This window comes from Sapajus apella, unplaced genomic scaffold, assembly GCF_009761245.1.
Source record: "Sapajus apella isolate SASKATOON/1434 unplaced genomic scaffold, GSC_monkey_1.0 scaffold66, whole genome shotgun sequence".
Taxonomy (NCBI): domain Eukaryota; kingdom Metazoa; phylum Chordata; class Mammalia; order Primates; family Cebidae; genus Sapajus; species Sapajus apella.
The window spans coordinates 10,267,624-10,294,112 of record NW_022437006.1 but is presented as its reverse complement, the minus strand read 5'-3'; the positions used below and the strand labels follow the sequence as shown (position 1 = coordinate 10,294,112).

The 26,489-nt window shown below is 36.7% G+C and overlaps 1 protein-coding gene across 2 annotated transcripts in view; it reads left to right on the top strand.

Annotated features, from left to right (window-relative positions):
* Positions 1-26,489, top strand: part of SLC38A1 (solute carrier family 38 member 1) — an 81,294-nt gene that overhangs the window by 14,702 nt on the left and 40,103 nt on the right. The window contains exons 2-6 of one of the 2 annotated variants that reach the window (XM_032248391.1): positions 466-607; positions 5,091-5,205; positions 9,303-9,518; positions 19,078-19,153; positions 19,446-19,561. In XM_032248391.1, the coding sequence (XP_032104282.1) occupies positions 9,397-9,518; positions 19,078-19,153; positions 19,446-19,561 (314 nt within the window). In that variant the 5' untranslated portion in view covers positions 466-607; positions 5,091-5,205; positions 9,303-9,396. The remainder of the gene's footprint in view (positions 1-465; positions 608-5,090; positions 5,206-9,302; positions 9,519-19,077; positions 19,154-19,445; positions 19,562-26,489) is intronic. The other variant, XM_032248390.1, reaches the window with a different exon arrangement.

Sequence of the window (26,489 nt, the reverse complement as noted above, 5' to 3'; positions counted from 1 at the left end):
ATTTGTATAAATATGTTATTGGTATGTGTTCCAAAATATGGGAAACTTCTAAAATTCTGATATGACTTAGTGTATCTTATTAATAATTATAATTGTTACATAAAATCATTGTGTGCCACAGGGGTAACCCAAATTTTCTAGTCAACTGTGGCTTTAATAGTGGCTGTTCTAAAAGATTTTGTTATCCATAGAAAATTATTGTCTTGTTTTAATCCTCTTTAAAAGGTGGTTTTATAATCAGCTATAGGACTTTGACAGAGGTTCTTAAATGCAAGTTTCTGATACCTTTGGAAATTGTGATATTAGAATAGAAGAAAATACTTTCAGAACTCTCAGAGAGGGCTGAAATGTTTTCATGAATATCAAGTAGAACAGGAGTTAACTAAATTAACTGAAACAATGGAATTCTAAAGTAATAATTTGACTTTGCTTAAAATACTGCTGACCCTTTGTTTTGTTTTTCAGAGTCAAGGAAACTTTTCTTTTGAGCTATTTACAGCTATTTTTGAGCTATTTGTATTTATATGCAAAAGTATATTCCTCTGAACAAAATTTGGAGCATGTTTGTTTCTCTCTACCTGATTTTTCCAGAATCTGGAAACTATCTGTGAGTATTCTTAATTTATAGCAATATAGTTATTTGCATAAGTGCAATAAGAATCTGTTTTCTTTTGTAACAGGACACACCTGGAGATACTGGTTATTTTACCAAGCTTTGACTGGAATGGCATGCTTCCCTTTAAGGAATCAAACTTGACTTGTAAAGCCAATAAAAGCCCTTTGGGGAATTGGCCTCATACTTGCCTACACAGTCCCTATATCGGGTTTCTAACCTGTGGTAAGAATGTCACTTTCTAACAGGTCCAGGAGTCCCAAGTTATCTTGGGACCTCAAAAGGAGAGAAATTTACCCAATTCACAGGTATTTGAGGGTTCAAACCCATTGCAAGGCTTGGCTCTAAAAAAGTCTTATGTGAGATTCCTTCTATGGAGCAGAGTTCCATCAAAGCCCAATTACAAAAGGCTTATGTGAAAAATAATTATTCTTGCTGCACTTTATACAAAAAATCAGGCCAAGTATAATAAAGCAAATCAGTGTTACTATGATTTGTCTTTAGTTAAAAATGGGAAACTGGAGAGAGAAACTATGTTTTAAGAACTATGGTACACTTGTTATTAAATTCTAGTCTCATCAGTTGTTTTTAAGTTTGTTTCTGCAATTTAGGCTAACCTTGCTTATTCCTGTGAACCAACCAGTGATCTCTAGCTGCTGCTCAGAAGAAACAAGAGGGATGGATAATGTAAAAATCTAGATCAATATTCTAATTCTGGACACACTGGAATCATCTAGCAACCCCATATCAGCTTGGTTCCAACAGTTTCTCAGTTCAGGGAAAGCCTTATAATTTAGTTTACTTGATAATTTTACTTATTTTGCTTTACTCTCGTGGAATACATTGCTATTGTACTCTGTATAGGAATAAGGATAAGCTTACTCAATGTTTTCTTTAATTGACCACTTATTAATCTTCCAAACATCACTTTTTGTCAGAACTTAAGTCATGAATGTCCTTCTCCATACTGATGCTTTCTGAATGAGCTCTTCTCTACCCTGAATACAAGAGATTCTCATAATTAGGCAGGAATGTCATTGCCCATGTTCAGTCTGAGGAAGTTACAGAAGATGGATCTTTGTCCCTCTGCAACCCTTAGGATTAAGGGTTCTCTTATAAAAGGGAGGGGGGTATGTCAGAGCCATGTGAATGAGAGCAACTCCATCTTAAATAGGAGCTGGGTAAAATGAGGCTGAGGCTCACTGAGCTGCATTTCCAGACGGTTAAAGCATTCTAAGTCACAGAATGAATTAGGAGGTTAGCACAAAGTGCAGGTCATCATGAAGACCTTAATGAAAACAGGTTGCAGTAAAGAAGCTGGCTATAACCCATCAAAACCAAGATGGTAATGAGAGTGACCTCTAATCATCCTCACTGCTACACTCCCACAAGTGCCATGACAGTTTACAAATGCCATGGCAATGTCAGGAAGTTATCCTATATGGTCTAAAAAGGGTAGGCATGAATAGTCAACTCTTTGTTTGACATGTCATCAAGAAATAACCATAGAAATGTTCAACCAGCAGCCCTCGGGGCTACTCTGTTTATGGAGTAGCCATTCTTTTATTCCTTTACTGTCTAAATAAACTTGCTTTTGCTTTGCACTGTGGGCTTGTCCTGAATTCTTTTTTGGATGAGATCCAAGAACCTTCTTTTGGGGTCTAGATCAGTACCCCTTTCCTATAACACTTTTGGTCCCAAGCATTTTTGATAAGGAATACTCAAACTGTATTAACTACAATCCTCATGTTGTACCCCTAGACTTGTTCATCCCACATACCTGCAACTTTATATCCTTTCACCTACACCTCCACATTTCCTCCCCAAACTCTTTGTAACAACTGTTTTATCTATGTCTGTGTATTAGACTTATTTTTAAAAAAGATACCATGTATACATGAGATCATGCAGTATTTTTCTTTCTATCTCTGGCTTATTTTGCTTATGATAATGTCCTCCAGATTCATCCATGTTGTAGCAAATGAGAGGATCCCTTTCTTTTTTAAGGTTGAATAATACTCTATTTTATATGTGCCTGTGTTTCTTTATCCATTCACATCAATGGGCACATACGTTGTTTCCATATCTTGGCTATTGTGAATAATGCTGCAATGAACATGGGAGTATACAAGTCTTTATGAGATGGTGATTTCATTTTCTTTGGGTATATGTCCAGAAGTGGGATTACTGGGTCATATGAACAAGTAAAGTTCTACTTTTGATTTTGTTAGGAACCTTCATACTGTTTTCTACAATGGCTGCACCAATCTACCTTTTCTCCAACAGTGTACAAAGATTCCCTTTTCTCCATACCCTTGCCAACACTTGATATCTCTTGACTTATGATAATGGTTGTCCTAAGAGCTGTGAAGTGATAGCTCATTGTGGTATTGATTTGCATTTCCCTGATGGTTAATAATGTTGAGCACCTTTTTCACATACTCCTTGGCCATTTTTATGTCTTCTTTGGAGAAATATCTATTAATACTTTCTCAAAATCACTGACCTAGCTTTCATAATTGATTCTCAGGAGTTGAGCTAGGAGAGGTCTGATTATATTAGTTCTTCATAATAAAAAACCAATGATAATTCGTGACAAGTTTTAAAAATAAGTGTGTGTGGCAGGATATGTAGTATTATTTAAACATTTTTGTTATTTTTTTAGGTTTAATAGTGATGTCGTGGTATTGTTTAAGAAGGAGGTTCTTGCCTTTCAGAGATTCATGCTGAAATATTTACAGATGATATGATATCGGGGACCTGCTGCAAAATAATTCTAGGTGATGGTGGGCATAAAAAATCCAACAAGACAGGCCTGAATTGATAACTGAAGTTGGTATATGGGAATTCATTATACCATTGTCTACCCTTACATATGTTTAAATTTTCCAGTAATAGAAAAAATTTAAGGGAGAAATAAACAAAATTAAGGATATCAGTCAGGATTTAGTTTCATTTAACAGAAATCTGTTTATGCTAACAGATTTAACACAGGGAATTCCGTGCCTACAAATTTGTTAAAATTATTGGCAGTGCAGGCTCTAGGCTGGGCCTCTAGAAATAATTAGCATAACAACATATTAAACTCACTTGCTAAGGGTAAATGCTATCTGCGCCTCCTTCAAGAAGTCAGGAAATCAGGAAGCCATTAGTTCAAGGCATGCTCCAGAAATACATCACTTGAGCCAAATCTGATGATCAAAAATCATAGCCACAACTGTTGACTACAGGGCCACCTGCTACTGCAGCACCTGCTAGAATGGTACCAGCAAAATGGATGCCTTGCTCTGGCCACCAGCACTCTTCCACTGGTGGAATCTAAATTATATCTAGAACCCTAGCTGCAAGGGAGTGTGGGAAATATAGTTTTCAACTTTCTATCCTTTGTAGAACTGGACTAAAAGGAGGTGGGAACAAATATTGAGTGCATCAGTCCACCACAAAGTGTTAGCAATTAGGCTGTCAGTACCGTCCCTAGCATACGGAAAGCGTTCCCTCTCCCCCAATCTAATATTACCTGTTTTTAGACACAGTTGAGATCCTACCTCTTTCTTAAATGAAACCTTACTGATCTCATTGGTCTCATTGATTTCTCCACCTTTCTACTTTCTTTTCCTCTTTCCTTCGTTGCTTCCTTCTCTCCTTCATGCATGTATGCACTATGTAGATATGTATATCTCTGAAATCCTTCTGGACTTATTATTCATTCTGCCATGGTGTTTGGTCTATATCATGCAAATATTTTGAGGTACAGTGTCATTTTAGATGGGTTGGTCTTGCTTGCTTAAATAGGCTCTAAGTGACTTAAGGCCAGATAAGTTTCTTTGTGTATCCTCTCCTCTGATATATAACACCATGCAGTATCAATAGCAAGATTATGTATTTTACATTGGTTCTTTTAATAAAATGTACCAATAAGCATAACAAGAAATTGATGCCTTCCTTAAGTACCTCACAAGATTGTGGTAAGAATCAGAAATATTCTGTGCTAAATTGTCATTTGTAACCTATTATAAATGTTGACAGATAGTAATTATGGTTGTGTTAACACCAAGACCTTCACATGATTAACCTAGTCTTCCTTTTAATTAATCATATAGGCTGATGATTATTTCTTTCAGTGAAACTATAGTTCTTTGTTTCTTGAACTCAATCTGCACTTCCCGCCTCTGTGCCATTGACCATGTTTTCCCTGCACTGAAAAGTCTCAGCTCAGGCCCCATTTCCACCTGTCAATCTCCTCTCCACTAAGCAGTCTGAATGTACAGCAATAACTGGTTAGATGTCAATTTCTGGCAGAGTTAACCAAGCATCAACAGTAATGGTGTAGACCTGTGCTTATTGACATAACTCAAGATAGGAAATAATATCTTGTTAAGTGAAAAAAATGGTTTAAAAACTCAATGTTAGGTATAATTTCCATTTTTTGTAAATATGTATATATTTTTTTATTTGTGCTCATTCTTTCATTTAACAGATATTTATTGAGTGTCTACTGTGTGCCAGGCACTATATCTATGTGCACAGAAAAACTGTGGAAGGCCATACAGCGATACATATACAGTGATTGTCTCTGCTTGCTGAGATAACAGGTGAACTTTTTCTTTTTGCTCCTTTTATTCCATTTGAAAAATTGTATTTTCTAACTTTTCCACCAAACTATATTAGTTAATTAATTCATTCATTTATTCATTTTTTAAATAAACAAATTAGCATTTATTAATAAAGAACTAATATTTTTTAAAAGAACCACTCTGTTCTTCTAAATGCTTACAATATAATACTCAATGAAAAAAAGTAGGTTAAAAACAATCTAAAATCACCAATGCTAAATTTAAAAAAGAGAAGGAAGAGGAGCTAGAGAAAAGAAAGGAGAAGGAAAATGGAAGAAAAAAAGGAAGGAAAAGCTTAACAGGAGCCCATTTGGGAGTGGCAGAATTTCTTTTACAATATCTGTTCTAAAGATTCTACAGTGAGTATGTGTTACCTTTGCTTATTTTTTGAGACAGCGTCTCACTCTGTTGCCCAGGCTGGAGCACAGTGGCATGATCACACCTCATTGGAGCTTTGACCTCCCCAGGCTTAGGTGATTCCACCACAGCCTCCCAAGTAGCTGGGACCACAGGCACACGCTACACACCCAGCTAATTTTTTTTCTTTTTTTTTTTTTATAGAGATGAGATTTGCCATGTTGTGTCATATTCTTGGGCTTAAGTGATCTGCCTGGATGTTCCAAAGTGTTGGGATTACAAATGTGAGCCACCATGCCCAGACATTGTATTACTACTTTTAGTATTAGGAAAAAAAATTTTCAAGGTGCAATCCAAATGTGACTTTTCTCTGAAGCTACTGGAGATCCCTGCATTTAACAATTTTCAACCTTTTTCTTTTTTTTGTTTTTTTTTATTGCACTTTAGCTTTTATTGCATTTTTTTATTGCATTTGTGAAGAACATGCAAGATTGTTGATAGGTACACACATGACAGTGTGATTTGCTGCCTTCCTCCCCATCACCTATATCTGGCATTTCTTCCTTTGCTATCTCTCCCCAACTCCCCACCCCTTGCTGTCCCTCCCCTATTTTCCGCCAACAGACCCCAGTGTGTGATGCTCCCCTCCCTGTGTCCATGTGTTCTCATTGTCCAACACCCACCTATGAGTGAGAACATGCAGTGTTTGATTTTCTGCTCTTGTGTCAGTTTGCTGGGAATGATGGTTTCCAGCTTCATCCATGTCCCTACAAAGGACATGAACTCATCGTTTTTTATGACTGCATAGTATTCCATGGTGTATAAGTGCCACATTTTCCCTGTCCAATCTATCATTGATGGGCATTTGGGTTGGTTCCAAGTTTCTGCTATTGTAAACAGTGCTGCAATGAACATTTGTGTTCATGTATCCTTATAGTAGAATGATTTATAATCCTTTGGATATATACCCAATAATTGATTGCTGGGTCAAATGGAATTTCTATTTCTAGGTCCTTGAGGAATCGCCACACTGTCTTCCACAATCGTTGAACTAATTTACACTCCCACCAACAGTGTAAAAGTGTTCCTATTTCTCCACATCCTCTCCAGCATCTGTTGTCTCCAGATTTTTTAATGATTGCCATTCTAATTGGCGTGAGATGGTATCTCAATGTAGTTTTGATTTACATTTCTCTAATGACCAGTGATGATGAGCATTTTTTCATATGTTTGTTGGCCTCATATGTCTTCTTTTGTAAATTCAAACTTTTTCAATCCCTTCATCACTTAGTACTCAATAAATATATGATAAATTGAATTGATACTATTTTTTCAAGTGTAGCTTTGGTGATAGGTGCCATTAATCTTGTTAATTTTTCCTTTCAATTTCCATTTTGATTTTCAAGAACAAGTTAGGTTTCAGAGACGTTATTTAATAATAATAAAAATGTATCCTTTGTAATTAATTTGTAATGGTATTTGCATAATACTGACCTAATTTTAGTGGCCAAGGCTTCATCTATTGTTTTTATTCTTCTGACTTTTCTATTTTTTACTAGTTTTACGTGTGTGTATGTGTGATATGCATACACACACTCACACATGTATACAGACATATATATTTTTAATATGAAAATTTAAACAGTAGACTTGAATTCTATTATTAGTCAATCCTTTCTCACCACAGAAAATTTTTGTCTGCTGCCCTATTTCTTTCCATTTTGCAGAGAAAAGTCTCCTTAACCCAGATTGGAAATGCCATCCGCTGAATTAACTTTCTATCAGCCCTGTAATATCACTTCAGTAGCCTGTGATGTAGTCACACAAGAGGGAATCAGTGTGGCAAGACTTAGAAATTACCCAGTCTTGCCCATTTGGACAGCTTTCATCAAAGAGGGCCAAGGGATAAGAGTGGGGCTTAACCATTTTAATTCATTTCAGCTTTTGCAAAATAAAGCAGATGGTAAAACATCACCACTGCATGAAGGTACTAGAAACAATCAGAGATGGGCCAGTCTCTAGCACCACCACTGTGGTTAGAGGAATCAGCCTCAGACCAGGAGTCATAGGGCTCAAATCTCCCTGCCTGTCTCTCCTCCTTCTTGAGGAGGTCCCCTACCCTGAAGAAAAGACGAGGTTCTTAGAACCTGAAATGTTAGAAACATGTGTATGTTATGGCATATTACAGGATCCTGAAACCAGGGCAGTTTTATTCTAGATAGGAGACTGTGTGAATGAAAAGCATAATGTGTGGCCTGGCTATGGAAAGAGGAAAAGAGAAGGATGCCTGGAAAAGTTATTATTCTAGGGTACTTTCTGTAGGTCTTCAAAATAATAGAAATTAGTAAGATGCTTCTTGAGATACTACTTAGTTGGGCACATTGGGGTTTGACCCTAAACTAGGCTACAGCCTTCTTACGGAATGTAGGATCAGACAAAACACAAAACATTGTCCAAGGGGATTGGCTGATGGCATTTAAAAAAAAAACAAAAAAACAGCTCATTGACATTCTACTTCATGCCATGGTCCCCATCACTTTGCTGAAAGTATCACAGTGAGGTTCCCCATTCATTATAGGCCTTGCTTTTGAAGTTGCATTTGCCTCTATGGCCATTGCTTTTTAGATGAGACTGGGCACGTTCAGAGTGGCATGGCTGTAGACAAGCCATCTGCTTTTTAATTCATGAGGCTGCTGTGCCCCCAAAACTTTTTTCCTCCCTGCTTACTATGGGTGATCCCTCAGAAATTTAAACCACAGTCATCCATATGGGAGAAAATGTGAACTCTGGAAGTTTTTCATTTCTGAGGAGTAATATAGTAGCAGTTGGATTAAACCAAATCCTTTGAGTATGAGTTTTTAATTCCCTAATTCCCTGACATAAAGTGATTTCATTGAAGAGATTGGTCTAATCTCTTGCAGTTGATGGATAAACTACTTGCAAAATTTCAAAACACAAATTTGTTGTTTGCTGGTTGACTACCGGGTTGGGTACTTGATCCCCGGTGATGCCATTTATTGAGGATTTGCATTTTTTTAAAGCTGGGATTGCTAAACTGCAGGTGCTTTTGTGTCTGTGCAGTCTGTATCCAGCTATATGTGTGCTCTGTGATCTGACATATTAAAATAACTGAATTGTTTTTATTTTAAAAACACTGCTTCAGGCCGGGCTCAGTGGCTCACACCTGTAATCCCAACACTTTGGGAGGCTGACCGAGGCAGGATTATCACCTGAGATTGGGAGTTGGAGACCAGCCTGCCCATGGAGAAACCCGAGTGTGGTGGCGCATGCCTGTAATCCCAGCTACTTGGGAGGCTGAGGCAGGAGAATCGCTTTAACCTGGGAGGTGGAGGTTGCAGTGAGCTGAGGTCACGCCACTGCACTCCAGCCTGGGCAACAAGAGCAAAACGACGTCTTAAAAAAAAATCACTGCTTCATAAATGGGAATCTCTGTTACCTACAGCTAACATGATATTCCTATAAATCTGATCACTAAGATTATGGTACATGGTTCACTGTATAGTTAAAAATGGAGAGAAATTTATAAAAGGCATAAAATTTAGATACACCTACATAACTTGGTAGACAAAGATTGCTTTAATGCCTCTAGTAGCAACATGTAAAAGTTGTAGTCAGTAAATTAACTACTTGTTTACTTGTGGTAATTTATTTTTAATCAGTAGCATTTTCATTTATTTTTTTATTTTGCTATATTTTAGGGGTGTCAAGCTTCCATTTTTGCTATCTACTTCTAAATACACTCAGAAGAGGAGAAATTTGGACTAATTTTCGAACTACAAATACTTTCTAATCATGATGCATTTCAAAAGTGGACTCGAATTAACTGAGTTGCAAAACATGACAGTGCCTGAGGATGATAACATTAGCAATGATTCCAATGATTTCACCGAAGTAGAAAATGGTCAAATAAACAGGTGAGTATTTTTCCACTAACAGTTCCTGTCCAGTGACAGAAATGGCTCGTGGCTCACTCCTGTAATCCCAGCACTTTGGGAGGCCAAGGCAGGCAGATCATTCAACGTCAGGAGTTCAAGACCAGCTTGGCCAACATGTTGAAACCCCTCTCTACTAAAAATACAAAAAAAATAGCCGGTGGTGGCTCATGCCTGTAGTCTCAGCTACTCAGGAGGCTGAGGCAGGAGAATGCTTGAACCCAGGAGGCAGAGGTTGCAGTGAGCCGAGATTGTGCACTCCAGCCTGGGCAACAGAGCGAAACTGTCTAAAAAAAAAAAAAAAGAAAGAAAGAAAGAAAAAGAAATGGCTCTAAAAATTATTCTGGTTTTTAGTTATTCTGTTGAATTATTCATTACTAAAGCTATGTTCCATTTGAAGATACAATTTGAATTTCTTATGTGACATCTGTTGGGTATAGTCTGCAATAGCAGATGAAGCAAATAGGAAAGTAATTTATTCATCTTTTAAAATCTTTCAATTGAGACTAATAAAAATGTATGAATACATTGAACCCCAACCAAGCTCTGTGTTATGAATTAAATAGAGTATTGGAATTTCACTGCATGCCATATCCAAATGTGTACTACAGTCATCTGTTCATATTTTAATCAAGAAATGGTCAATGTTGCATTTTACAATGAGTCTGTGTTAAAACTACAGGTGTGTCATCCTTATAAGCATCATTTGTAGTATGGATTGTAAATAATAATAATGGTTGAGGCCCAATGACTCTATGAGGAACTATAATAGAGACATAGTACATAAAAGAAAAAGAGAAGGAAAGAGACCACTACTGAGGGGAGAAGCAATGGAGAAGAAGTAGAGGGTCAGGGTAGGAAGAGTGCTGGTCCGGAAGCTCTGGCCACTAGCTGTGACCTCACGCAAGTCCTTCCAACCCTTAGGTCTTTATTGCTTATGTTGCAAGAGTAGAACCAAATGTCTTTTTACAAAAATGATTTAGGACATTCTTAGACTCACTGATTGTCTAGCTGGCTTAGCAGGAAGCCCTCCAGCTTGGGAGTTAGTGGCACAGCCTCCTAAAAGATTAGGAGAAGAGAGTGGTATGCAGGACTGTTAGAACATCTACAATGTTACACTTTGGGAGGGTCAAAGGAAATTGCAATGGGGGAGGATAAGAACATTATGCCAACTAAACAGGCATCTTTGTAGAAATCATTTCTGATAGTCTACATTCTGATAACGTGTGTGATTAAAAGCCCAGCATAGCATTTAGCTGCCATCATTTATTAATACATATGTTCAGAAGTTCCAGTCCTGTCTCTCCTTTCTTCCTCCTTTAAATGTTCTTAGAGGTTAAGTCCCCGACTCAGACACTTTTCCTCATTATTATCCAACTATGGTCAACTGCGATGTGTCTTACTATGGGACTCAAGTGTACTTACTTCTTTCACAATTTTTTGAGTAATTATGAATAATAATTACCATTTGTTGAGTGCAAGGTATTTTACATATATTACCACATATCCTTATAACCAGCATGCAAAGCAGATATTTTGCAAATGAGAAAAATGTAAAATTTCCGTTTACAAATAAGGAAACTAAGGTTCATAGAAAGAAAATAACTTACCCAAGGGTACACACAGGTCTGTCTAAAATTTGTGTATTTCTACTTTACCCTCCTCCATCTGATTATAATGCTTGTGCATTGGTAAAAAACTAGTCTTTAATAGTTCTATTAAATGCTATCAGGGCCATTTTATGTGCTGTACTCCTGGAAGGTTCAGTAGTCCCTGCTGACCTCCACTGAACAGTGTAAGGAATTCTCACCATTTCACAAGTAGGACATTGTGGTTTTATAAAATTATCAAAGCAATCCATTATCAAAGCATTCCAAACTTCAAGGGCCTTAAAGGTGGGAATCATTTATAATAGTCAGTTTAGAATCAGAACTTAATTTTTAAAAGTGTTACTTACTAAAAATGTCTAGTTTTTAAGATGATTATCCCTTGCAGTAGATGGAGAGAGATCCATTCTCACCCATGACTTAGGCACTTGCCTGGATGAGCTCACTTCCCTGTAGGCTCTGACCAGGGCAAGCGTTGGTACAGACAGAGGTCTGTTGGGTTTTGGTTCCTCTATTGCAAATGTAGTATGACGAGTTTATTTTTTTATTTCCCCACTTTCTCTGACTGAGTTCATGACTGTTGTTTCATTTCTGGCTCTAAGACAATTAAATTAAAAAAAAATGTTACAGCATGAAGTTAATAAAGAAAAAGACCCTCGCCAATTTTACTGAAGGTCCCTATTGGTTGGTCTGGCTTACTGTATTGGCATATTTTAGTAGTCCATGATTCCTGTAAAAACTACACCTAAATACTCCTTATTCTCCCTGCAACTTTCTAAAACTTGTTAGAGGTCCAATTATGTGAATCTAAGAAAACCACTTCACCCGAAACAGTGAATTTTAGGCAACGGTGCCTCTTTTTAGGAAGCTAGAGAAAATGTTGAAAACAAACATTGATGTTGTGTTACCTGGCATCTAGCTGATAGCTCTGCCTGGAAACTCCGCAATTGGATACAATACGAATTATTTAAAAATGTCCATTAGACCAGTGCTGCCAACGTTTTAATGTATGTATGAAACACTTGGAAACCTTGTTAAAATGCAGATTCTGATTCAGTTAGTCTGAGGTCGGGCCTGTGATTCTAATTTCTAGCAAATTCCCAGGTGACGCCCATAACTGCTGGTCCATGGACCAAACTTTTGAGTAGAAAGCTCTAGACTTTTCCTATAAATGTGAACTTCTTGAGAGAAAGGACTGTCTTAATCATCTTTATATTACTTCTGCCTATGCTAGTGTCTAGGCAGGGGGAACTGCCTATCCTAATGTCTACGTAATCTCTACAGGGTGGACATTACAAATTATATGTTGACTCAGAGAGAGAGAGAGTAGTTAAGTACATGGCTTTGGATTTAGACTTGTATTGAATCCTCGCTCTATCAGAGATCTTATGTGATCTTGTTTTCTGAGCCTCAATCTTATCCCTTTAAGATAGGGATAATAATAATAATAATAATAATACCTTATCTCATGGGATTGTTGGGGAATATTTAATACAATATTATCTGTAGGTTAAGAACACAGGCTCTGCACTTAGCCTGCTTATGTTCAAACCCTGCCACAAGAGTTAGTCCATTTATGCCTAGTGTTCCATTATTGAAACACTAAGCTTGTGGAAGTTATTTATATCCTACTGCTCAAGGTCATTGCCAAAGTCTGATATTTCACACCAAAAAATTTGCAACCTCTGGCATAAATGGCGTAATAGTAATGTAACTTTGAACAAGTTACTTAATTTCTCCAAACTGGGCTAAAAATAATACCAACCACATGTAATTATTTGTGAAAATAAATGAGAAAACCCGCGTAAAGTACTTGGCACAGTGTCTGGCAATAGTAAGCCTCTTAGTATGAGAAAAGTCTATCAGCAAAAATGCAGTCCTCTTTCTTTGGCAAGCACTTCTTTCTTCTCCACCTCAAGAAGCAATAATATTGCTCTAAGTTTTGGATGATTGCTGATTGTCACCTTAAATTTGGTGAAACATTAGTAGATTATACTAGGTGTATCCAGACAAATATGCATATATTTTAATATTTATCTGTTATTGTTATTTTTGCATAGTTATTGCTTCTATGACCTAGGAACTATTTAACAAGATTTGAGATTATTTTACTAAGGTTCGTTTTTAAAATAATTTGAGGCAACTATTGTCACTACACCCTGAATCCACTTGTCTTTCTATATCTTTTGGAGTTTGTGGGCTAAATTTTTATCACTTGAGAGGACCCTTGAGAACTTATCCCTCTTCTTCTTCTATGTTTTCTATACCTTAGGGAAGAAGATTTCATAACTTCTTCTTATATTCAATTTCCATGTCAGAAAATTCTTCTCTTGCTTTCATTTCTCCTGTTACAATTAAAGTCTTTTTTTTTTTTTTCCATATTTTCAGTGGAATTTGTCCACCAGTAAGGCTTTGCTTACCTCTCAGTCTTCTCTTTAGATACCTGTTTCTTCAATTTTCCCTTTTCATGTTCGCCAATCTCTTTGTTTTCCTCTTTTTTTTTTTTTTTTTTTTTTTTCCTATCTAATAGAATGTTAGCGTTTCAGGGAAAGGAGTAGGAAAGGTCATTTAAGTTCAACCACTCATCTCTTTTATGTTATAAATCCTCAGATGAAACAGTATAATCTAGTAAGAACTGATTGGTAGAGATTAAAACAGGAAGATTATCTTTCTGTTGTACAACTCATCCTTAATTAGATTGTTGCTGTTGATTTCTTTCTGGTTTTAAATAACAGCTTTCTGTTGCTTGCCTTTCTTCACACCGTACATCAGTATAACAGCTTACATCATTTTTTAAGGCTTTCTTCAGGGTCACCCAATCACCTATTGTAGGGTTTGTTTGTTTTGTTTTGTTCACAGAGCAATTGGCTACCTACCGGTTAATAAAATTCTGTTTTATGGGTACAGACTCACTCAGTGAGAACTCTTTTTTAATAATACCTTTATCATCCTGAGACCACATGTCAAAGGCACCTTCTTCCGTAGCACATTTTAAGTCAATAAAGAGAAATATTACATCAATTTTATTGCCAGAGATCATGCTTTTTAACAAGTAAGTGCATCTTTTAAATGGTGAGATAACAGAAACTTGTGATAAGCTCCTTAACCTAGTTATTTTGAATGGAATTTTCTATTACAAAAGGTTGGTTTTACATATTTTTAAATGTATAGAAATGCAAAGCAAGATTTAAAGACTTAAAGAGAAGAAAAAGGTGAAACACCCTAAAGAGATTAGGGAGGCTTTAAGTACTTCATTCTTATTGAGCTAAATTTCCCTGCAGCTTAAGCGACTCCCTAATTTCTAAACAGAAAATGCATATTCAGTTGGTGGAGAGCTCCTCTGAGTTGCTAATATGTGGGTAGGTACACATTAGAAGGAGCTGAGAGACAGCACTGGACAACCACAATGCAAGATGAGTTCAGTGTTGATAGTGTACAGTACAGATAAAGAAATAAGTAGGTCAGAGTCCAAAAACTCCAAACCAGAGTGTGGAAGACTTGTGGATGATGAGGGTTTTGAACTGATAGGAAAAGATTGGCTGAGAGGAAGAAAGAGAACCTCCTCAAGGGAAAGTGAATTCCTATTGCCATCTTGCTTTTTATTCTCTGCTCTCAGAATGCACTGGTCTTATTTCAGCCCTCAACTCCTCTCAGGAGGAGCAGGGGGAGCTAAGATTGGAGCACTGAGGCAAAATCAAATTAAGCAGTTCCCTGGAATTGCAGGGTGAGGAATTTGTTTTTGAAGTTTAGTCAGTGGGGGAGCCAGTGGAGACTTTTGGGAAGAACGTATTAAGACTTGTTGCAGAAAATGGACTGAAAGAGAGAATCAAGGAGGCACTCTACAAATAATGTGTTTTAATGTGCTCTTTAATGGTTATTCATTGAAACAGCTCTGTCTGTCAATATCATTATTCCCATTCTGCAGAAGTTCTACAGGAAACAGCTGGCAGTCATACAGAGACTTTATCTGCTTCAACCACACAATGTTTGACCTGACTGAATGTACCCTCATGTCACAGTGCCTGTATCTCTTTCTTCTCTGCTCACCAACCTCAGGGAGTATTACCAGGCCTGGAATTTAGATCTGCCATAACAGGCAGTTTATTGGTGGTTTGTTTGGTTTGAAAATGTTCACACTTTTCTATTAATTTGAATATAATAGAAATTCTCTCTGGAAAACAAGTCCTTCCACAAGAAAAGCAAAGGGAGACTGCTGGATAGACTTGGTAGAATTTAGTTGATTATTAAAATTAGCCAGATTAGGTCAAGCACTGTGACTCACAGCTGTAATCCCAGTACTTTGGGAGGTGAGGTCAGAAGAATCACTTGAGCCCAGGAGTTTGAGACCAGCCTGGGCAACACAGCAAGACTACATCCCTACACAATTAAAAAAAAAATTCGCTAGGTGTGGTGACGTGTGCCTGTTGTCCCAGCTACTTGGGAGGCTGAGGCAGGAAGATTGCTTGAGTCTAGGAGCTCCAGGTTACAGTGAGCTATGATTGTGTCACTGCACTCCAGCTTGGGCAACAAAGCAAGAACTTGTCTCTAAAATAATAATAATAATAATAATAATAATAAAATTAGCCTGATTAAATACAGTTGGCTGTCCATATCCTTGGGTTCTGCATCTGCAGATTCAACTGAGGATTAAAAATATTTGGAAAAACAAACACAAATTGACAATACAACAATTAAAAAATGCAAATTTTAAAACATGGTATAACAACTATTTACATAGCATTTGTATTAGGTATTATAAGTAGTCTAGAGAGGACTTAAAGTATACAGGATGATATGCATAGGTTATGTGCAAATTCTACAGCTATTTTATGTTAGGGAATGAGCATCCTTGGATTTTAGTATCTGCAGAAGAGTGAGGGGTAGCCTAGAACCAAGCTCCTACAAATACCAAGGACACTGTATAGTCTTTTGACAACAACGCTTAAATATTTTCAGTCAATTTCATTTTGGAAAGTCCAATGCCCACTTTTCTTAGGGCTGCCTGTATGAAAGGGAAGGCAGCTTTCTCCTGCCATTCTGCAGCCAGGTCTGTAAACCTTAATTCTGTGGAAAGATTCAAAACATTAAAGACAGAAGAAAGCCAAACTAGTCGTTAGCAGCAATGCTATATACAACCACCAGAGTTTGCCTGCAAAGATACTGCTTTTATTATGTCAGTCTCTAGCTAAGAACATTCTATACTATTTCTCAGGCTTCTGTCTTTGAGTTTTCTCTTGCTAATCCCAGTTAATGCTGGTTTTTCCTTCTCTGGACTCTTCACCTCATCTTAATCTGCACAGCCTGATGTTCCTATACTGGTGTTAGCTGGTATGATCTCTCCTTAGCCACAATGTCAGCTCCTATGTTTCAGGAGACCAAGGTTTTTCTTCCACATCCTTTTGATCCCTAGTAGGTCCTAACCAAAAGCAGTGTCCACAGATTGTAAAGCGATACTCCCAGAGTAAGTTTGTAGTAAGTATATTGCATAACTTTAGTATATCCTGATGAAATAACACAAATTTGGAGAAATAATGCCTAAAAGAACCAGATCCCTTGGAATAAAGTTGAAAAATATAGATGAATTAAAATGAACATCAATGATACATGTTTCATTTAAAAATATTTTCCTATGAAAGAGCATCATTGAAAAAAGTGTATGAGGCCGGGCACAGTGGCTTATGCCTATAATCCCAACAGTTTGGGAGGCCAGGAGTTCAAGACCAGCCTGGCTGACATAGCAAAACCATGTCTCTAATAAAAATATAAGAATTAGCTGGGCATGGTGGTGCACAGCTGTAATCCCATCTACTTGGGAGGCTGAGGCACTAGAATTACTGAGCCAGGGAAGTGGAGATTGTACCACTGCACTCCTGCCTGGGTGACTAAGACTCTGTCTCAAAAAAAAAAAAAAAAAAAAAAAACCGAAAATATAATATACAGCTTAAATATGCATCCTTCATTAAAATAGTCCAGTTCAAGTGGTTTTACATTTATTAATGAAAAATTCACTGTCATTAGTTGTAACCATGATCAGGTAATTGAATTTCCAGACCTAGAAGAGTCACAAAGCATCCCTAACATATCTTACTAATACATGCAGCAGTTTGCCTATGCATGGACTTTTAATTTAATTTTATATTTTTATAGATTTAGGAGGTACAGGTGCAGTTGTGGTACACAAATATATTATGTAGTGGTAAAGTTTGGGCTTTTAAAAATAGTAAACATTGTACCCAGTGGGTAGTATTTCATCCCCTGCTCCCTCCCACCTTCCCACCTTTTGGAGTCTCCAGTGTCTACTTTTCACTCTCTGTGTCCACATGGACCCATTGTTTAACTCCCACTTATAAGTAAGAACATTCGGGTTTTGACTTTCTGTTTCTGAATCATTTCATGTAAGCCTTCAGCTCTATCCATGTTGCTGCAAAAGACGTGATTTTATTGTTTTTTATGGCGAAATAGTATTCTGTGGTATATATCTACACTGTATTTTCTTTATCCAGTCATCTGTTGATGGACACTTAGGTTGATTCCATGACTTTGCTAAAGTGAATAGTACTGTGATAAATATATGAATGCAGGTATCTTTTTGATATAATAGTTTCCTTTCCTTTGGGTAGATACCCAGTAGTAGGATTGCTAGATGGAATGGTAGATCTATTTTTAGCTCTTTGATGAATCTCCATGCTGTTTTCCATAGAGATTGTATTTATTTAAGTCCCTACCAATGGTGTGTAAGCATTCCTTTTTTTCCACATCCTTGACAACATCTGTTGTTGGATTTCCTTTGACAAAATCATTTGTTTTCTAATCACAAATTTTAAAAAATTAAATATTTAGGCTATAAAGTTTTGATATTCATCCTGAATGTATGTTGTTGTTCTTAAAGCATTTTAAATTCTTACTTCTATATGTTTGTACATCATTTACTTCATGTAGCCTGTCTGAATTGCTCCCATCTCAAGTCCCATTTCCCCGATGGAGAGGAACATCTAACATCTATTGCTGTTACTCTGTGCCAGGTGCTGATGTTTAACATGTGCTCTCTCATTTAATTCTCCCAATAGCTTGGTAAGATAATGTAATAGTGTTAACTTCTGTTTCCCAGATGAGGAAACTAAGGTAGTATGCTCAGGCCCTCCAAGATAGTGAGGATTTGAACTGAAGTTCTAAGTCCCTTGCTTTCTTAAAGTCCTGGCTCTGACCCCAACCATGGACCATATTCCCCTCTCCCCACCATAATTTCCTAGTCTGAGCTCCCATAACCTCCTACTTGTATCATTTATTACATGCCCCTAGGTTTTCCCAATGCCTGTTCCAGTGACTTGCATATAGCAGATGCTGAAGGAATATTTGATGGTGAAACAGTTGTTTTCTTTTCTGCAAGGGAGAGGGAATTCCTGTTTAATAATTTTGTAGTCCAAGAACCTGAGCTCAAAAGAAAACCTGCCTCTAGTATCCTTTTAAATACCAGGTTTATAGTAGTCTTGATATTATCTAATTTTCTACTTAGAGGAAAAACTATACAAAAATTAATTTATGTTATATATAGTATTTATTATTAAAATGATTCAAGATGCATAGCTGTTTTTGACTTATGGTTGTCTTTTATTTCATCTCAAGATGAGCACAGATTATTGGCACTGTTTTGTACTAGGTAGAGTGAAGGATATAAAAATGAATGAGGCAAGGTGCCTGCCCTTGGGGCACTTAAATTTTGTTTGGTAAAATGAGAATGTGGACACTCATACTGGCCAAAAAAAAAAAAAAAAAAAAAAGCTGGGGGCAGTTGGTGGTTGAATAGGGCTGTAAACTCTTAGAGAGCTGACTGGTAAGTGTTCATGTATGTTTTGGTGATTAATAAATCATTTAGTCAAGATGTCAAGCTTCAAATCATTATCATAAGGTTAAATATGTTATGCATATCTTTACAGCAAGTTTATTTCTGATCGTGAAAGTAGAAGAAGTCTCACAAACAGCCATTTGGAAAAAAAGAAATGTGATGAATATGTAAGTATCATTATAATGAAGTATGTTTTTTTAATCATATAAATTGGGACAGATCTTTTTAATTCAAGTAGCATAATACCAAAAGAAGCATAATTACCTGTATTACCAAGATATTCCTCATACCTAATGTATTTTCTCTTGAAACCCATTAAAAGAAATAACTAGATCAATAAGAAAGGATTTTCTTGAATTTTATTTCCATATTGATTCCTGAGAGTGCATTAATGGCTTTGGCTTGATGAACTTTCTGGGGATTATTTTCCTTAGTGTCAATGTTTGTTTCTTTATTCAGATTCCAGGTACAACCTCCTTAGGCATGTCTGTTTTTAACCTAAGCAACGCCATTATGGGCAGTGGGATTTTGGGACTTGCCTTTGCCCTGGCAAACACTGGAATCCTACTTTTTCTGTGAGTATTGACGTGCCAGTACTTTCCGTTTTAAAACTGAACTTTTTGTATGTTTCTCTTATTACATAGAAGAAATGTGAAATATTTATAAATAGTTTTCTTTCTTTTTTTTAATTAACTTGGCTAAGTTACCAGTACATACTTTGATATTTATTGCTTGAGTGATTTTCCAAAATGTACCTAATGCTTACAACAAAGAAGGAGGAGAAAATCTTTTTATTAATCAAAAATACTGGAATAAGCATTTGTAAAAAGGATTAAAACATTTGGAAATAACTTTTTTTGATACTTTTGGAGTCTACCTGTTACTTTAAATCTCAGTTAAAATATTAAGAGGTGTTTAACTCCCACCAGTCACCACTTTGGCATTTGGATTGCTGTGAAGTGTGTACTACATTGAAGGGCAATTACAAATTTGTTTGTAATAAATACTCAAGAAGCATAGAAATTTTCAGTATTTTGAAGATGAGAAATTAGCATGTACTTTCCTGCTGAGATTCAATGAAAAGAAAATGGGCAATTTTCTTTTTAAATAACTTTATCTCAAACTGTTGAGATAAAGTTATTTAAAAAGAACTTACATGGGACTTTCTGAAATGTATGGAGAGCTTATTTTTAGTTGGAACGAGATTAAGACAGATGATAGAATTCGTGCTAAGAAAATTCTCACCCAGCCTGATTCCCTCTCAAGAGTCACATGAGTGTCAGTGGTGAGGTGAGGGAGAAAGCACTTCTCCCAGGATCTTGCCTTTTTTTCCCTGACTCAAAACTCATGCTCTTCATTGGCCTGGCTAGATAGTCCTTGTTGCCATGTCCTTTTGATAGGAGCATCATTTTCTTAGAAGCAGTGACCGAAATGGTTACTAATCCTACAAACTGTGGATATTCTTTCAAAAACGCATCAAAAATATTACAAAAAAATGCATCAAAAACGCAGAAGAATATTACTACGCATCCCATTATTCCGGGAACAGAAATGCCTATCCATGCTGCCCTGTGTTAGGCATTAATATTCTTTTGTGTGTAAACTAACATGTCCTTTCCAAATTTAAAAGACTGTAAAATGGTGAATTTGATACATTGTCTTCCACATTGTCAGCCTAATTTAGAGAACCTAACTCTAGCCTCCTCTGTCATCCTGAATGCATCTTTCTAAGTTGCCTTTGCTGCTTGAGCTGAGTGCCAGGTTTTAGGATAATATGGCAGAATTGCATAACATATTTCTATGGTGATTTTTTTTTTTTGATATATGTGAAATTCTGACTCTCTGAGGACAGTAGATAGCTTGAGGAGCTACACTTCTGGTTTTCAGTGTATTTACATGACACACCTGAGTGCTAGTCCCAACTCCTAAATGGCTATGTAGTTTTTTTTTTTTTTAATTGCATTTTAGGTTTTGGGGTACATGTGAAGAACATGCAATATTGTTGCATAGATACACACATGACAGTGTGATTTGCTGCCTTCCTCCCCATCACCTATATCTGGCATTTCTTCCCATGCTAGTAGTTTTAAGCAAGTTTCTTAGCCACTCTGAGCTTCAGTTTCTTCCTTTTCAAAACAAGGAAGTTGTACAAGAAAAATTTTAGAACCAGGCCAACCTCCAAAACACCATGATTCTGTGACTATTTTCTGTCACTCCAAAGCTGGGAATATGTTCAATTCAGAATGTGTATTACATTGATTTTTTTAAAGTTATTAAAATATATCAACTTATAAGTTAACCTAGAGTAAAAAGTCAATTCTTTGATGATTGTAACAACAGTAACAATCATCAGTAACTCCCATAGCTCTCACTTGGTGCTAGGCACTACTCCAAGTGTTTTATGCAGAATCCTTAACAATAATTCTATGAAGTAGCTGCTATTGTTACTTTCCTGTTTCACAGAAGGAAACTCAGGTATAGAGGGTAATTTTAATTTGGGAATCTCTCTTGACCACCCTTCTGGGGATTTCCTTTACCTCTCTTTTTTTTGCTAGATCCATTGTTTCCTATATTCCATTTATTCCTCTTTCTGGATTTACTTATTGCTGTTATTGCTTAGAAAAGGTGACTGAAAATAAAATTTTTGAGACCTTTATGTCTGAAAAATATTTTTATTCTACTTTTACCTTTGATTTGTAGTTTGACTGGATATAGAACTTTATACTAGAAATAATTTTCCTTCAGAATTTTGAGGGTATTGCTCTATTTCCTTCTAGCTTTTTTCTATTGTGAAGTCCTATATGCTTCTGATTCCTGATCTTTTATGTATAGCGAGGTTTTGTTAGTTTTTTTTTTTTTCCTGGAAACTTGTCAAATCTCTTAGTTTCCAATATCCTGCAGTTTCACAATAATGTGCCTTGATGTGGGCCTGTTTTCATCACTTGTGTCAGGCACTGGCTGCATTCTCTTCTTTTAGAAATCCATGGCCTTGGCCTTGGCTAGGCATGGTGACTCACACCTGTAATCCCAACGCTTTGAGGGGCAGGTGGATCACCTGAGTTCAGGAGTTTGAGACCAGCCTGGCCAGCCTGGCCAATATGGTGAAATGTTGTCTCTACTAAAAATACAAAAAATTAGCCAGGCATGGTAGCAGGTGCCTGTAATCCCAGCTACTCTGGAGGCTGAGGCAGGAGAATCACTTGAACCTGGGAGGTGGAGGTTGCAGAGAGCCGAGATTGCACCACTGCACTTCAGCCTAAGCAACAAGAGGGAAACCAAAAGAAAAAAAAAGAGAAAGCAATCCAGGGCCTTCAGTTTGGGGAATTCTTTTTATATTATTGTGTTGATGGATTCCTCCCTTCTGTTGTTCTTTGCTCTCTCTGGAACTACTACCCCCAGATTTTGGACCTTCTGTACTGGTCCTCTAGTTTTTTTAATCTTTCCTTTATTTTCATTTCTATAATGTTTCACTGTAATTGTTGGGATATGTCCTCAATTTTTCCCCTCTTTATTGAATATTTTTTGTCAGTTACTATTTTTTATTTATAAGAGCCTAAAAACTCTAAGAATGTTCCTTTTTAATATTATTTTGGTTCTGTTTTATAGTTTCATTGTCTTCTCTGAGGATTCTAATGATAGTTTTTTCTCCATTATGAAAAATTTCAAACATAAAGTAGAATAGTAGAAAAAGATTTCTATGTTTCCTTCCTTCTATGGATGGTTGCTTTAGTCAATTCCCACCAAGATTGTCTTGAAGCAAATCTCAACTATTTTATTATTTCAGCCCTAAATATTTTAGTATATACCTTATATAAAATATAAGGACTCTTTTTACTCAATATGTCATACCTAGAAACAAGTCAACAACAGTTCCCTAATATCATAAAATATATAATCAGTATTTAAATTGTTCTAATCATGTTATGTTTTTAAACAGCTGGGTTGTTCAAATCAGTATTCAAATAAGGTTCATACAATGCAATTGGTTGATATGTGTTTTAAGTCCTTTTAAATTTATATTTTCCCATTTCTCTCCTTTTATTTGGTGCCATTTATTTAAGAAACTGTGCCATCTGTGTAAAGTTTTCCACAATCTGGATTTTGCTGTTTGTATCCCTGAGATACAAGCTGATTTTTGCTTGTTTCGGGTTCTTTCACTTTATACTCTTTTCTCAGATGTCAGATGGGTCTTCTTTGTCTGCTATCTTCAAGAATGGGGAGAAACAAGGCTGATTTGAGTCTGGCATACATGAACGGGGCTCATTCACAATAGCTTCACTTAGGATGCTCTCGAGCCCTTTACTTGGGAACCACCAGGGTCAGTTTGTCTAGGACCCTTCTCTTTGGCTTTTCATATCACCCAGAGAAGAGCTTCCAATCCCCTGTTCTAGGGGGCTGGACCTCACTACCATCCTTCTGGGAACCAACTGGGGGAAAGGGCTGGGATTATCCCAAGTGACATGTGTTCGCCCAGTTCCCAGTTTTCATTAGAGTATGAAAGCTTCCTCACAAATTGTGCCTAATTCTCTCACCTAGAAACATATATTTTATACTTTCCAGAGAACATATCTTCAGATTGTTGCCAGGATGGGAGCGGACCAACCACTCAGCTTCAGAGAGTAGAAACTGGTCTAAGGAATCTAGCTATTTCTTGAAAGAAGTTCAACAGAGCCTCACTATTTTAGCTCATCCCTTTAATTGTCCCCTACTTTCAGTCATGCCAGCAGTGCCTTTTAGAGATTCTGTGAGGTAAACTGAGTTGGTCTTGGCTTTTTCCACTGTCAATTTATGGTTCAATTCTGTCTGCTTTCCAGCTTTCAAAATTTCATTATTTTCTACTCTTATGTGCTATCCTAGAAGCTTTATGGCTTAAAGAAGAATTAAATCTTTTTATTGGGAGATCAAGGGAGCAGGAGTAAGTTCTTGTATTCAATTTGCTACTCCTGGAATTCAATTGATTTTTAACTATACTGGCTGAGGAATAACTGATCTCCTATCTCATGACACTTTAGTGTCTAATTAAAGCGGGAAATTGGAAAAATTTGATTTTATAGTTGAAGGAAGATTTCTCCTGGATGAAGCTATTATAGATCATTTAGTTATTTGCAAGATGCATGGATAACAAGCGCAACACACCAAGACTTCAGGCTGAAGCTCATGAAGTTCGTTGTACAAAGACTCAAATTTTAAGTTTCTTACTAAACTTAGGACTCTCCTACCTCAGGACAAGGACTCACTCTGTGACTTGTAAAACCAGCTGTTCCTACAGCTGCTCAAGGCCAAGAAGCAGTTGGCAGGATTAAGATATTTTATCTGGTACAGGGCTCCATTCCAGACTCACATTGGCCAACACAGGAAAGGAGTCCAAGACTGTCCAGGCTTCTTTGGACCGGCAGCTGGGAAGGCTCCTCGGTGTCTCCCTGAGGCTGGGTGTGGAGCCTTCTCTGGGGTCCTCTGGAAACTTGTTGGTGTGATTTCTTTTTCTTGGATGAGGTTGCGGCTCATTTTTTTGACCTACTTTTAATGGCTGTCCTCCCTGTATAACATACTCTAATTCAGTTAGATTCAGTGAGTCCTGCCCTTTTGTAAGAATGGTGCTGGATTTTGCATTTTCCTGAATTCTGAGGATGCTGGTGGGGACTCTCGATTTATCATTGTTCTGCAGGTATATATGTTCTGCAGGTATATATGCTCTATAGGGAACAAAGTGGGGCTGGACCCTGAGGCTGCAAGTCAGGGATGTACTGAGGCACAAGTATCTCAGGGTAAAGAATTCTTGTTGAACTGTTTTCCTAGGAGTGAGGACCCTAATAAAAGGCAACAGATGCTGAAGAAATTTCCTGCCACCATAACTTCTTCTTTATTTGAGTTTTCCCCATAGCTCCTTCATAGCAGAAGTAGGGATTAAAAATCAATATTGACATGGAAGAATAGTGGATTTTGTTTTGTTATATTTTCTAAAGATTTCTAGTAAAGGCAGACATTTTATAGGAAATTAATGTCTAGAACACATCTCTTCACATTCCTAGGTGTGATGTTTATTACACTACACAGAATCTGATAAAACAATGAATACTTTTTATATTTCCATAACTTCTTAACATGTATTGTTATTTTAATAATGTCATTAAGTTGAAAACCATGAAAAGTGAAGGTAGAATTCATGCCAATTTTGAGATATCAGTTTATTATTAACACCGAGTTTGTGAATAATCTCTTTGAAATATTAATTTTGAAACAACAGTACAATGTGTGTACAACAACAGTTTAAATTTTATTTGGTTGACTATAATTTCAGACCTTCTGGATTCTTGTTTTCCATTTTCTATCTGATTTGTGTTGTGGTTGTGGGAATGAAAAAGATAATTTATCTAAAAACAGACTTTGAAAAGTGGCATGCAAAAAGACTTTTATTAGTACTAATGCATAGAGCTGCTATGAGGAATAAATGAGTGGTGTGTGTGTGTGTGTGTATGTGAATATGAGAAAGAGAGATGGAGAGAGTAATAGTAGTGTGTTGTATGTAGTACATACTGTATAGTAGGTATTTGTTAAAATACTACAGTTAGTATTAGGTAGTCACTAAATAATGGTTAACGTTTATTGTACAGTATCTATACATGCTACACTATCTTAATCCCCACCAACAACATTATGAGGTAGGTATTAGCCCATTTTACTGATAAAGTAACTGTAAAATAAGGCTTAATAACTTACCTGTGATCACACAGTAGAAGGTAGGGGAGCCAGGGTCCCATCCAGGCTTGCTTGATTCTAGAGCCCTGTGATCTAAAACACTATACTGCCTTTGGTGATGCCTTCTTCAGACACCAAACTTGCATTATTACTATGCAACTTGAGAAAAACTTTATTCTTATCAATGGATGCTTGCAAGTTGGTACTTACCTTTTACTTTCCAAAATAATGGAGCTTTAAAATCACTTTATAAAATCAGTCAGTGTTCCTGAATTATCTTGCTAGTGTTCCACCAATAACCATCCCCTCTATTGTCATGAAAACAGCTTGGCAATATCAAGTGTACCAAACTGTAGACCAGGGATGTCAGGTTCCTGTTCACAACAAGTAAAATGTATGCCTAAAGTATATTGCAAAACAATAAACCTCTCAGCTGCTTCATATTTGTCATGTGGGTTCCTGCATGTGCAATTTAAGATTTCCCGCTGCTTTCAGGAGCCCTTGAACTCAATTCCTTTCAAAGAAGTAACTAAACATTTCGTTATTAAGAATTAAACATGAAGTAATAGCAAAAACATAGTATTATTAATACTGTGTAGCACAGTACTATTACATGAACACAAACTGAATATTGGGTGGAAGTCAGCATGAAGGAGGGTGTGTCTATATGTATACATTATATAGCCCAGAATATTTGGGGAGGGTATGTAAGAAAACTGTTGACATTGTTTACTTCTGGAGAGTGAGAAAGGGTCTAGAGATGGGAGCAGAGATGGAAAGCTTAGATTCTTTAAATTTATTTTTATC